We start from the raw sequence: 14883 nt of genomic DNA, 5'->3' as shown, positions 1-14883 counted from the left end.
TGTCATGTGATGTTATGTGATTGATGTTATGTGATGTGTGATGTAATGTTATGTGATGTGTGATGTGGTGTGATGTGTGATGTGATGTTATATGATGTGTGATGTGTGATGTTATGTGATGTCATGTGATGTTATGTGATGTGATGTTATGTGATGTGTGATGTGGTGTGATGTGATGTGGTGTGATGTGTAATGTTGTGTGATGTGTGATGTGATGTGGTCTGATGTGTGATTTGATGTGGTGTGATGTGTGATTTTGTGTGATGTGTGATGTTGTGTGATGTGATGTTATGTTGTGTATCACGTCACCTTTTAAAAAACAAACAAAAAAACACTTGATCCAATGTACAGCGATGTACTACGAAAACGTCACTGATTTCCTCCTCCTCCTCTTCCTCCTCCTCCTTTCTCTACATCTGTGACTAAACACGGCAGCTGGCTGTCCTTAGGCTTCCTTTTCCTCTTCTACTTCTTCTTCCTATTTTGAAATTGAATCCTTTTCTTTGTTTGATTACCTTTTTTTTTTTTTTTTTTTTTTTAAATTAGGTTCGTTTTTTCCCCCGACCGTTTAATCCGTTTTTATTTCAAAACTATTGACAGCTCTGTGCGCGCGCGCGATAGAGAGACCGTTACAGAGCAAGCAGCCCCGCACGCGCGTTTTCAGTTGGATTTGTGGAAGATAGAGCGCGCGTGAGAGAGAAAAAAAACAACCCCCCAAAAAACCACCTGAAACTGACGAGGCAGCAAAATGAAAGGTATGTTTGTTTGTTTTAGCTAATAAAAAAGGAATCCAAATAGCTATAAATATGAGCGGAAATCGGAAATAAGAACTGAAGCGAGTTTTCCAACGAACTTTGGGTCGTATTAAGGAATTTAACGGCAGTTAATTACCCTAAAAACACTCCCGAAAAAAACCCGGTGTTAGCATGTTGCATTTATGCTAAGCTAACACAAGCTTACATTTGGAGTACGGAGTATGCTGTTTGTCAGAACATATTTATTATTATTATTATTATTATTGTTGTTGTTGTTATTAGTTGAAGTAGTTGTAGTAGTAGTATCGTCGCTTTGTTTATTCCAGGGTTTGTTTACATTAAATAAATGAAAGTATATAAGCTTATTATTAGTCTGGAAATAGTGAAAAGCATTGATAATATTGCGTGTACATTCCCCCCCATCATCACTCGTTATTTGAACGGAAATGACCACAAGATGGAGACAAAGTCAATTTCAAATCCTACGTGTGCTAAAAATAAGCGACCATTTATAGCTTCACTGATTATATATGCTGTATACACTGAGGTTTAATTTCCATCGGGAAAATACGGGCTAGTAGCTCATTTCCCCTATTGAAACCAAACCTCATATAAAACACCTCTATTTCGTATATATATGTATATATGAAATAGATGTGTTTTGATCGAAACCATTCAGACCGAGGTGTTGTGATGTGTTCTGGCTAAACAGAGATTCCGTGCCTGCGTAGATTTGGTCAACATTTAGGCTTTTAGTAGCTCAAGAAAGTACTTCATTTCAAGCGCCATCCAGTGCTTCAGGTCTGGAGAGCTCCACCAGGGGGCGATATCGAGCTGCGTTCAGATCCACAACACCTACAGTATAGTATGTACGTTGTGTTTTCATCAAAAGAGCGACTTGGATAGTCTTGATGAGGTTGTCTTAAGAGTTCTCTCACACTCGTGTTAATTTTACACCCATGACACCTGGTGTAGAGTTTCCAAAAGATCAAATAGCAAGGAAACTAAAAAAGAAACCACTTTAATTTCATTCGATTTATGGTTCTGGTGAGATGTATACACATCTATACGGTACCTAACCTTGATAGCGGTGCCGTTTGGTGGCTTTGTGCCCATGGGAAAATGTGTCAGAGTAATGTAACATAAAGAAAGGCTTATTTTTAATTCACCTTTTTTTTTTTTTCTTTTTTTTTTACAGAGAAGAGACCTGTTTTGACCTTAGTTGAAGTAAACTGTGTCGTGCGTTAGTATCTGTCAGTCTTTGTTGTACTTGCACCTTGTTTCCTGGATCTTCTAGTCTTTTTGTTCTATGGATACCATCGTTCTTACAGAGGAAGCGTTATTCTCCAGCGGTCCTTGCATCCTTGCAAACGGCTGGAAATGTTACAAAGATCCACGCACCTTCCTTCTTCATCCCTTAGATGTCTTTAGAGTTTTGTTCTTGAACTTATCACGGGCCGAGAAACTTCCCGTTCCTCTCTCTCTCTCACTCTCACACATATTCAGTCAGTTCTGTACTCCACAGAGATACACAACCAGCATATTCCCGAGCTGGGAATCGAGAAGGTCAGGACAAAGCGTAGAGTATATCCTACATCCTGCACACATCCACATGTATACTCTATCAGCAAGGCGCAATCTTCAGGCGTTAGCTGTTGTGTAAAGACGAACTCCTTGGGGAAGCGTGATCAACCGCTGAGGTTGATAAACAGCAGCCGCTGTTGATAGCAAACTTATCAGATTCTCATCTCTGGGATATAACTGGCGCAGACTTTAAATTGTGCTGGGTGAATCAGCTCTGCAATTTTGTTCAACTAATTGAATTTAGTGAGGCTGCTATGGATTAAAAGATGGCTGCTCTCTCTCTCTCTCTCTCTCTCTCTCACTCTCTCTCTCTCTCTCTCTCTCTCTCTCTCTCTCTCTCTCTCACTCTTTCACGTTCTCTCATGCTTGCTTGATTGCTCTGTGTTAGGGAAAAAAAAGTCGTACTCATTCTTAAGAGTCCTGAGAGCTGGTTTCATGGATTGGTTCAGCCGACCAGAGGGAGCGGGGGTGTAGTAGTACAAAATAGCTTCATTATGTCTTAATTGGCCTGTTATTTTGGTTGCAAGTTGGTTGTTGTTTTTTATTGAGTAATTGTTTAAGAAATGTTCATGACCTTAAATAAGTTCCAACAGTAGGGTTGTTACAGTATCAAAATCTGGAGTTTGATATCAGTGTTGTGTGACGTATCGCAGTTCTTTATACCTAACCTATACTTTGGCTAAAAGAAAATAAATCAATTATATTCGTATAGCGCTTTTAACAAAGGACATTTATAAAATACCTTTATTTCTAATGAGCAAGGTGGTAAGGATGGAACCTTGAGAGGAACCTTATGCAAAAGGGAACCCATCCTCAGCCGGGTAACACCGCATAGTGCAATTGTAAACCTTTCTCGTGCCTTTTCCTTATCAAAATAAAGTGGAAAAAACATACACACTGACTGAAGTTATTTAAACCCCCCAAAATTAAAAACCTGCATTTAATTACAACAGGACTTCTTAGGACTAGTTCACACTGCACTGACAGACGCCGATCGACGCCGACAGACACGTTTATTGGGTTTAGTCGGATCGGCGTGTTAACCGGTTCAACGTGTTCAATCAGAGTTTGTCGGTCGTGGAATGTCTGAGCAGTGTGGAAAGATTTCTCAACAAACTCTGACGTGATCTGACCTGGGCACGAACCGTCACCATGGCGACGAGGCAAGTGTCCCTCCCTGCGAACTTGACAGAAAAGAACCCCGTGCGCTAGGTGCTAAACCGTCGTTGTGGGTAAAATGGCAGATTTCTGGTCGAATCTGAGAGAAGAGGATAAATGACATATCGGTGTGTTATTTAAATAAAATTGTTCATTTCGACCCCTGATGAGAATCATCTGCTCCTATCTTGTGCTTTTCATCGGTCGGGATCGTACGCTAACCGTACGCCGTTTTCCGTACTGTGTTTCGTGACGTAAGAAGCGAAATCGCGACAGATTTTTATAACGTACATTTGTGTAAAAAAAAAAAAATTGTCCGTAACTTAACGTACGATCTAATAACGGGCTTAGCTTACCACAGAGCCGGGCTTAAGATGTCTTTCTCAGAGTCGTCGAAACTGCTCTGAACGCTCCGCACCTCCTCTGTCTGCAGTTCTGTGTGTGAGTGTAAGTAAGCGCCCTGTCTCTCACGTCCCAACAACCACGGCTTCACCCACGACCTCTTTCACTTCACGCGTCGTCTTTTCAGGAGCGGAACGACACGTAAAGACGCTAGTAATAATAACGTTTTTATTGTGGTACAAGGATCATCCTTTTTAAACCAGCCTGAGTGTCTGTATAAAAGTTTAAACGCTGGCATGTGTTGAGGCAGTGTGAACACCACATCAGTGTTTCCCAACACTAGAAATCCAACACACTTTTAAAAGTTGGTGACTGTCGGCGTCTGTGGGTGCAGTGTGAACCAGGCCTTAGTTTACTCAGTGTTTTACTACTTTCTGCTTGGGACAAAATCTTACCTTGCTGAACAAGTTGCACTGTTGTGTTGACTAATAAAGTAAAACTGGCCCAAGAAATTTTAATGCTTATAGCGGAATGTTAAATTGTCAAAACTTTTTTTATTTTTACAAAACTTTTGTAAATCATTTTTGAGAGTCTATTGATAACATTTTCTTGTCTACTAAGTAAGATAAACGAGCTTGCTAGTACCTTGCTGGTTGTAAGTAGTCTAGGTTAGGTTTCGTTACCCTTAGACAAGCATGAGCTGGCCGCTCTAATAACCAGCTAAATCATATCAGCTTCAATCAGATTCAAGAGTACAGGGACGTCTTAAAAGTCTTAGAACTGACCAATCAGTATGGCTGAGGCAAGTTGTTGTCGTCTGAGCATTAACATTGTAAGCTCTCGCTCTCGCTCTCTCTATCTCGCTCTCTCTCGCTCTAAACACATGCACAAAACTGTCATAGCTACAAACCCAAGACCCCAAATGGCACCAAGATACAGTGAAGCTGTATCCAGTCGACAGAACACAGTCTGAAGAGCCTCAAATGAAACTCTTCAAGTTTAAAAGTTTAGCCATCTAACCTGCTGACTCTCAGTGAAGTCTGGGACGCTCATCGTTCGTCATTAGCATGGTACAAAAAGGATACCGAAAATCACAATCATTAAACCACCATTTTGTTGAAGTCGAAGCCGTTGTTTGTATCCGTGTACATGTTGCTTGAACGACTGACCAATCACTTTATTTTCATTAAAAATTTTTTAGTGCTATATATCTGTCTGGTAATTCACTCATATTACACTGTGATATTACCGTATTAAACAGTGAGATCTGTTTTCCTGTGCAACATGCCAAATTTCATCTAACAGAAAGATATTTTCAGCGGCCTTCTGACCTTCGCAACAATAAACCCCAGTCAGGCTTTATTTGTACATGACCGTGTGATGTAGTCGCATTGTGTAACATCGTGTCTCCCTTTTTGTGATTTTTGTCTTTCAATGAGAAACATAGCCGAATACCTTTCCTGGAATGAAAAGGGAAACCGAACATTTATTCCCTAAAAAAGAGCAAAAAGATGAATCGATTCGTCCACCTCAAAACGTCAAGCTGTCACCATTCAGATTGTGTGTTTGCTGGTTTCTGGTTCTGGTGTTGTGTTTAGTGATTCAGATGTTAAGCGAGTCTGAGATAAGGGTATAGGTTGATTTGAATTGAGTAGGAGCTTGTCCTAAAGTATTTAAAGTAAATAATTGCTGACTAAGTGAGTGTAAAAATAAAAAAGTTAGATAACTAGTATGTATAGTACTGTATATATATATATATATATATATATATATATATATATATATATATATATATATATATATATATGTATATACACACCAAGCATCTACAGAGTTGTTGCTGTTTTTATATATATGTATATATACATATATATATTTATATATATATATATATATATATATATATATATAAATATATAAGTGTATATATATATATATATATATATATATATATATATATATATATATATATACATACATAAACAGCAACTCTGTAGGTGCTTGGTGTTCATTTGTGTTTTTGTGAACTTTTCTGCATGACAACCAAGTAATGCATTACCTATCACAATATATTACTTTAAACCAAGGATTAAGGGTATGGCTACGAGTAAAAAAAAAAAAACATGTAGCCAAGAAAATTACATGTTTGTACTTAGAGAACCTGGCTTCATTTTTCCCTCCCCCGCTGTGCCGCCCATAGGACTGAAGAGAATTCGTAATGCAGATCGAATGTACAGAACTTCTGTCAGCTACGCCAGCCACACTGCTTCTAAGGGTGTCCGAGATGACACAGACACCAACAGTAAGAGAGCTGGCTCACTTTCACACTGCATCCCTAAAAAAAAAACAACAACCCCCAAACATTAAAGCGACACATCATTTGCATCACGTTCACGCATTCGAAATCATGCTAATTCCCTCATTTCAACGTCGTTGAGAAGCTCGCATGTAGCTACCGTAGAGGTCTGTCAGCAAAAGCGCTGACGTTTCTCCAACAGTCCGCATAGTAAACGGTAAAAATCACGCCGTAATCGCACCACAGAAACGAAAGAAAGAAAGAAAGAAGTAGGTGTAATAGATTTGAACAGATGTAAGCGTAATACGTTTACTGGAGTGTAGCGTTTGGCTAATGGAATCAAATCGATGAAGCTGAGTCCCCATTATGAAGGAGCTGTGTTCAAAATAACCTAGCACTCTGTGGCTCTGTGGGTGACTTCTTCTTCTTCTTCTTCTGCTTTTTTTTGAGAGAGAGAGAGAGAAAGAGTGAGAGAGGGAGTGGGGAAATAGGCGAGTCCTCTCTTGGTGGATCTTTTTTTTAAAGCGAGGACTTCATTGTCATTCAGCTTCATTACAGATCATGTTTATTCATGCATGGCCATGGTGCACCGGAACGCGCAGCATATTTTTGGAGGCAGCAGTTCATTGTCATGCCTAATCAACACACAGCACACTCTGAGCAGAGCCCAGGCATCAGCTTGTGTGTGTGTGTGTGTGTGTGTGTGTGTGTGTGTGTGTGTGTGTGTGTTTACTTTTTTTTCCCCCAGCTCAATTTCTTTCATCCAGTGGTTTTTAACGTCTTTGCCGAGTGATCAAACCGTTTCCAAGAGACACTTGTTTAAACAGTGGCCAAATGGCAAAAAGGTTCCTCTGCCTAGCTGTTAACAAGCTCCACATCATAATTAGCGGCTGGTTAGATACACGTCTTCTGCGTTTCTTGCTGGGTTGGCGTTTAAGCCGCTTTAAGGCTCAGTTTGTCAGGCTGACAAATCAGAATTAGTACTAAGACACCGTCGATAGAGTACACCGTCTCTTTGTATACGTCCCGAATGTAATTCACCGATCATGTTTCAGTGGCCGCTGACACTGTATTCTGATCCATGACGTTGAAACAGAAGCCATATCAGAGGCCAAGTAGCAGGTCATTTGCTTCTTTAACCAGCGCTGTGATGTGAGGCGTAAACCCTGACAGAAAGATTTCACATATGAGCTACAACCTTGGCAGTAAAGTGGAGACTTGTGCTTGGCCTATGTTTTGTCAGATAGGTCAAATTTATTTATTTATTTTTTAATAACTGTGAGTTTAAAAGATTTAACCACGGCCAGTGCCGAAAAAGGAGTATTGTTTGTAACAAAGGTTCAGTTGGTTCTGGTTGTATAGGTCTTGTGTATTTTTCTCAAGCAGGACCTGGACCCCAGTCAGCCTGGTTGCTTTACTTTACTTGGAAAAGCATCAGAATCCCGAGCTTCTGTTCTTGTGCTTTTGTTAGCTCTTTTAATCTACCATTGGAAATCCACATACGTACACGGTTATTAGCTAATGCCATCATCATGTAATTAGACAACACTAGCCTGAAGTATTCTTTGTTATTTTATTTTATTTACATTATTTGAATATTTTCTGGCAGAAGAGTCAGGAGACAAGACAAAGCGGGACCACGGAGACTGAGAAAGTCAGATCTTTTCTTTTACTTATCTTTCTCTTTTTCACAAGGGTGACAGCGCATCCATTCGCTCCGTCTCATATCCGACCCGAAACCCCTGTTCCTCAAACAGTTCATCAGCTGTGACACTATTTTTTTTTTCCACCAAAATGCTGTAGCAATTAATAGAAAACTCTGCCTCAAAGATTACACAAATTGGTGGAACAGTGTATATAATTGAGATACATAGAATAGTCAAAAGATTTATTCGCAGCAGAAAGGAACAAATGATACGCTGGAGCTTTTATGCTCAGAAAGGAAAAGAAGAAAGGTGGCGTAGCTCTGCGTTTAGCTCTTCGGTTCGAAGTCAAGAGGAGCGACCGTTTGGAATAGACTATGTCGAACCCCGTGAAGCGTTTGGACTCCAGTGAAATTTCTGTCTTTCACTAGTGCACTCTATTTTTTTTTTTTTGTTGTTGTCACTCCTAGAATGATTAAACTACTAGTTCCTAGTGCTGATCGCTTGTCTATGGATGTGCTACTGTACATCTGTAAGAGAAACAAAGGAATCAGAAGACCTCTGATACAAAGTCGATGTCTGTTATAAAATGCTTTGGTATAAAGAGAGAGAGAGAGAGAGAAAGGTGAGAGGACAGATTGTTCACCAGCAGTCTAAAGTGCATTTTGTATGCATAGCTTAGCTCTTTATCCATTTGTATTCATACACTCATTTGCATGATTGACTCCATGTGTATTTGAGCATTCTCATATCTCCTGTCTTGACGAATGCCTCTGTTAACGAACGCTGCCTGGATTTACTCGTTGTCCGCGAGTAAGATACGGACCGGTACCCCGTCCTCGCCACGGCGTGCCCACGTAAGCAGTTTTTCCCACACGACCTAACGTCCCGAAATCAAAACCGCACAGTGTTATCAAGACATACGTTTTTACGTTTCTTCGAATTAAAGCCGAGCGTTCCCACATGCATGCGTAATTCCTGTAGCTCTCGTCAGTAACGGAGCAGCATTATTACAGAGAACAATAGAGCAATCGCTGCTTTGATTGGTATTGATCTTGAAGCGGACGGGTGAACTGAAATTGAAACTGACCGGCATGACCTGAGGCACAGAAGCATTCCAAATAATGTCATGGTTCTCCCTGTAAGGACTCATGCTAAAACCCATGTTAAAACAATGCATTATAAGTTCAATGGAAATCGATGACCGGTGAGGAGAAAAATATAGGTTCTACCTAGCATTTTTTTTTACCATTTACATTTTTTTAACTACACCTCAAGCTCTCAGTCAAGCGTTGGCTGATCATGCTATGCTTAGCGTTTTCTTATGGTTTATACATGCGGTTTTCTGTCAGCTTCACAACCTATCCAGGAGACTTCCTCACGATGCATATCATAGCACACACACAAAAAAAGTTGAAAGAGCATCCCTTGACACAAAGGCAGAGCAGGAGAACACTATTGATCCAGTATCTTTTTTTTCCCCCTTTGTCAACCCCTCGGCTATCTGGAGTGATGCCTGCTCAGCCTGTCACGACAAATACACTAAATCGCACCAGATTGACATCTGATACGCGTCTCAGACTAGCACCCACATCCAGATTTTGCTAACACCAGATGACCTGGAGACGGACCAGGCCGTAGGTCAGTTTGAGCGTCTGCCCCTTTCCTAGGACGTGCGGACAGAATCGCTCCGACGCCTTTCATCGCCCTAGATCCTCAGACAGACCCTCCTAGTCTATTTCTAGCCATAGTTCAGTCAAACTAGAAAGAATCCAGTACTAAATCAATTTCGCCAGAGTCCAAGGCTTTGAATCATTCTCTAATTCGATTGACATTTTATTGTTCGCAGCTCTGGGCGGTTTTTATTTTATTCCGCAGCCGAGAATATAAACTGCATTATTTGGTCGAATTAGTTTATGTATTTTCATAATTTATTCAGCAGCTTGGTGGATCAAGCTCGTGATGTTTTTTTTTCCTGTGCCAAGCCCTAGTATGCTAATATGCTCGATGCTTCAGTGCACACTCTTGATTGTAACTTCAGCCCTCTTCTACTATGACTGTCGCTGAATTATAGTAACACACGTCGTGGCTTTTCAGAGGGATGACAAATTACAGGATCTACAGTATGTGTGTGTGTGTGTGTGTGTGTGTGTGTGTGTGTGTGTGTGTGTGTGCGGGGGTGTATTTGCATTATTATCTCCATGTCTCCATTTGGCTCACCATTAGATAACATATTGTGGGTGTGACTTAGCAGCGTCTGCACGTTCACCTTTCGTCCTTTCGAAATTACCATATAGACAACTACACTACTGGTATTTATGTAACCTGTACGTACGTGGGGGAATAAATGTGTAGGAGATGTTTGATGTCCAGGACCGAGGTTTTTAGCGTAGGTTTTTAGAGTCATGAATCCTATAGAGTCCCACAAAAGTACACAAAGTAAAGAAAGAAAAAAAGAAACCCTCTTTGCTCTGCCACTCTTTAATAAGCGTCTCAACACCAACCTGACTAATACAAGTAAGATTAGTTGAAGTTTATCAGCGCTTTGATAAATTAACATGCAGACCCATCTCTTTCCCTGGCTGCCTGGAGCTGCTGTGCAATGAGCCTTTATTTCTGTCACATTAATTTTATTTGGGAAAAAAAAAATGAAGGAAAAAAATTCTAAATTTCCCCAGATACCCTTTAATATCTGTATTGGGAGCATTAAGTGCTGCTTGCCCTAGCATTTTCTTGCTGTCTTTATTGTAGAAAGTTTTCTAATTAACTGACAGCTATCTCACTCATGGGGTTCGATTCTTTCTGCTTTTAATGTAAGTATGACAGTTTTACAGGTATAAAAATATATTAAGAGGCGACTCTGAAAAAAAGAAAATATTAACCATAGCTATATCTGTCATAAACATGTCTACTTGAATCCCACAGCAAGGGTGCGGTAATTTCCCAAATTCCCAGTTTGAATACTGGCACAATTCCCACATGATGATGTGCCTCAAAGGTGCCAGTAATTTTACGGAAGTCTCTCTCCCCCCCTCACCCTCCCCCCTCCCCCCTCCCCTATCCCCCGCAACAGAGAAGAAAGAGTAAAAAGCTAAATGAGACTTTACATCTCAGAATTGTGAGTTTAATTCTCACAATCCGGACATTTTTTCTTGCAAGTAAGAGTTCGTATCGCACAATTTAGACTTTTTTCTCGCAATTATGAGTTCATATCGCACAATTTAGACTTTTTTCTCATGATTACGAGTTCATATCGCACAATTTGAGTTTTTTGTCACAATTACGGGTTCATATCGCACAATTTAGACTTTTTTCTCACGATTATGAATTCATATCGCACAATTTGAGCTTTTTTATCACAATTATGAGTTCATATTGCACAAGTTTGACTTTTTTTTCTAGCGATTGACAATTTAGACTTTTTTTTCGCGATTACGAGTTCATATCACACAAGTGTTTATTTATTTTTTCACCGTGACAGAAACAGGCTTCCATTTTAATGACCTGACAAAGCTAGACTGAATAAAAACATAACAAATGATCATGTTTTAACACCACTAGTTGATGTATGAAATTGTCACCAGGTTGGGCATCAATTTCTGATTTTTAAAACGTTCAGCCAAATGGAAGATTTTATTATGATGTTATTTAGATGCCTGTGAGTTTACCATTTTATATACAGAATTTTTTAAAAACCAGACAAATAACAGTTCTTCGAGAAATGTTCATTATGCAACAGACGGGTCACAGACAGATAGCAGATAGACAGATCTTAAAGTCACACGGTTTTACTTTTTACTTCCCTGCAAGTTTTACTCTAGTTAGTTACACACTATTTAACAAGTCATCTGGAATTTGTAGCTTTTTCAATCCTGCAAGCCTGCTATGTAATGAGAGAATAAAGGAAAGGACCTTGTAAACACCTCGTTCTTTTAGTCCCATCTCTCTAAATTGGCCTTCTGAACCAATATGCACAGTATTAGTGATAACTTGAAAGTAATCGTGAAAGAGCACCGAAAGTCAGCAGATTACAATTCATACTCTGACAATCACTATAACGAAGTGCTTATGACAGGTGAAGCAGCAGAAATCCGTATTTGCAAACACGGAGTCAGAAAAAGCCCATCAGCCCTGACGATGGAACGGAAAAAGTAATGGCTTTTATCAAAAACTGAGTCAGCACTGATGACTTTCGGGAAGTCACCATGTCCATTCTTTTCCTTTTTAATACAGTTACCATGACAGAAGGCTGGTTTCAAGCCAAGCTGCGCGTGCAAACAGGGCAAAATCATTACAGAAGGAGGATTTGCGGTAATCCTCGGAGGGCACGCACAGGAGGACAGAGCCCTGCTGTGTTTGCCCAGAACGGACAGACGCTTTGCTTGTCAGATTGGATGAATTTCTTTTTAGCTTGTCATAGTATGTTTCCGTATAAAGATCTCAAGCGAGTTACACTGAAAGAATTTACGATGTCAGAATTAACGAGAGGAGCGGGACGGGAGCGTCGATGCTTCGCCAGGTCGACGGTTCGATCCTGAACTCAGGTTATTGTCTTTGTGTGGTTTTTCCCGTGTCCACATGAGTTTCCTCTGACCTCCGCAAACATGTCAGTAGGTGAACTGGCAGCTCTAAATTGACCCTAGGTGTAAGTGTGTGTGTGTGTGAAGGCTGCAACAAATTGGAGTCTAATCTATCCAGGGTGTATTCCTGTTGCCATTTTCACGCCCAGTGTTCCTGGGATAGGCTCCGGATCCTGCTGACCCTGACTAACATACAGCGCTTAATGAAGGTGAATAGAAATATGAAGAAAAAGTGGCGTAATTTAGATAAGTCCTGTGTGAATTTTATGAGGAGAGATTATTATTGATTCAGGCCTTACAGAATGCACTGATCACCCTTTTGTGTGCTCGGGAAAGCCTGTGGCAGATGATTTGTCATGCAAAGAACGTTCCCCTATGTTACTACTGTGCAACTGTACCATGCTGGATGGGTAACGCCATCTGGTGGAAAAGCATTACGACCGATTCGTAACAATTCTTGATGGAATGTACCTTGTCTTATTTCGAGCGCTGATTCTTCAGCTTAACGTCACGCCATGCAAAGACCATTCCGTCTTCAGCCTCCTCTCCACAAACAAAAGCAGGTTTCCGTAATCACTTAATCACCTTTATCCTTGCTTAAGGTCCAGGAACTAATTAGCTTACTAGATTCTTTCATTTTGTAGAAGTTGTAAAAGAGGCGTGATGAGATGAAGTGAGACGAGGTGAGGTGAGACGGGACGAGAGCGTCCCACGTAACTCTAACAAACCCAGGACTCTCTGATTTAATTTGGGATTTTGAAAGGAAGATTTGATGTACATTTATTATGCATCCTCTGTTTTTCCAAAGGCATGGAAGTAACGCAGATGACATACGAGACACGGGCCGGATGCAGACACTGCACTGGCATGAACGCTGAGCACACATTGATATTCATGTAGAGTCCCCACACGCTTGCCTACATAAATACACTCGCTAAATAAACGAGTCAAGAGAAATTAGTTTTCTTCATCAACGCCCAGCATGTCAAAGTTTCGATTTTGCTAACAAATGCATAATTGAGTATGGCGAAGACTGTATACGTACTGTCTGTATACAGTATACATATGGGTCCTTTCACAGAACCTCCATTACTAAATACCTTCACTTTATAATTCTTCTTGTCATCTCTCACGCAGACACTTCTTCAGGCCTCCTTTGGGCTGTGTGTGTGTTTGTGTCTGTGTGTCTGTGTGTGTTGGCGTTTACATGTGTGTATGTGTACACATGCTGTGTGGGTGCTGTCGCGTTCTTTCATTCCCCCCCCCCCGTCTATCATGTTTGGTTGGATCAAGCATGGAACGTAGCCAGTGGGAGAAAGACACCATGGCTGGTGTCTGGAAGACGGTTGTGGGACTGTCATTAAAATTCGTCCCTAAGGTCACAGTCTTGAGTGTCAGCATAATTTAAAAGCTTTCTTGCTTCAGTTCAGACCAACGAGAGTAAATGGTAGTCCATGGAATGAGTCCATCACCCTGCCAAACCCAGTGAAAAGGAAGCGGGGTGCAAGGGCGACGAAGAAATGGGAGGTTGCCAGATATATAGACCGTCCTTAATTACCCTGTAAATAAGTTACTCGCTTGTCTCGTCCTTTTATCATTCTCATTGTGTTGCCCTTTGTGAAGCTGAATGCTTCTGCACTGATGAAGCTCCTAGCCAACTTTAACAGAGATTTTTTTCTCTCTCTCTCTTTCTATCTCTCTCTCTCGCTATCTGTCATGAAAACACAGATTTGTAAAGGTGTATTAAGAGCAAACAGATCAGATCAGTAGCCTCAACAGAACAGATCAGTACCCTCAATTTTTATATCCATGTAATTAGTTTTTTATTTTTAAAAAATGCATTTAAAAGAAGAGAAAAAAAATCTACACTATGGTTTCTGTTGTAAAACATGCGCTTCATGAACCTTGATGCTGTAACTATGGTATAGTGCATGCTTCTCATTCTGAATCTCGCCACCTGCTGCACTACACACACCGACGAGGTTGATGGTAGAACGGTTTTTGCTAGCTGGATTAATTAGCGAGCATGGATAATGAATGATCTTTTCAGAAACGTTTCTGGAACACGCAGGTTTCTGGACGCACTGACGAAACAAAATAAAGTGCAGGACAAAGATATCATTTAGCTTTCCTGCTTACTACACACACACATACACACACACACACACACACACTCGTTTCATGGTTAAACATATCGTGAAATATCAACCACTTCTAATCGGTAAAATAGTCCGCGAGGACGTTTTGTCATGGCACAAACATGACATTAGACATGATCATGATCATTTGATCATGACATTGATCTGATATCCGATATCTGAATCGGGAAAATACCTTCAATATCAGAGGTAAAGTATCACACAGGTAAAGAACGAACAGATCCCAGCATCGAAGTTTCAAGTCACCTAACCTTCACCGTGTACCTCTCTCCCCTGGCTACTCGTTTGTTCTTAAACCCGCAGTCTGAGCGCTCGCCCAGCCGAAATCCCAGCGGACTCGCTATCTTCATCTGTAGCGTCACTTTC

General features: G+C 40.6%; 1 protein-coding gene across 2 annotated transcripts in view; it reads left to right on the top strand.

Annotated features, from left to right (window-relative positions):
• Window positions 1-225: 225 nt before the first annotated feature.
• Window positions 226-14883, top strand: part of LOC108254811 (calmodulin-binding transcription activator 1) — a 252022-nt gene continuing 237364 nt past the window's right edge. For both annotated transcript variants that reach the window (XM_053674174.1, XM_047149419.2), the window contains exon 1: window positions 226-755. In XM_053674174.1, the coding sequence (XP_053530149.1) occupies window positions 749-755 (7 nt within the window). In that variant the 5' untranslated portion in view covers window positions 226-748. The remainder of the gene's footprint in view (window positions 756-14883) is intronic.

The sequence above is a fragment of the Ictalurus punctatus genome, chromosome 21 (assembly GCF_001660625.3).
Source record: "Ictalurus punctatus breed USDA103 chromosome 21, Coco_2.0, whole genome shotgun sequence".
Lineage (NCBI taxonomy): Eukaryota > Metazoa > Chordata > Actinopteri > Siluriformes > Ictaluridae > Ictalurus > Ictalurus punctatus.
This window is presented reverse-complemented; position numbering and strand designations above follow the sequence as displayed.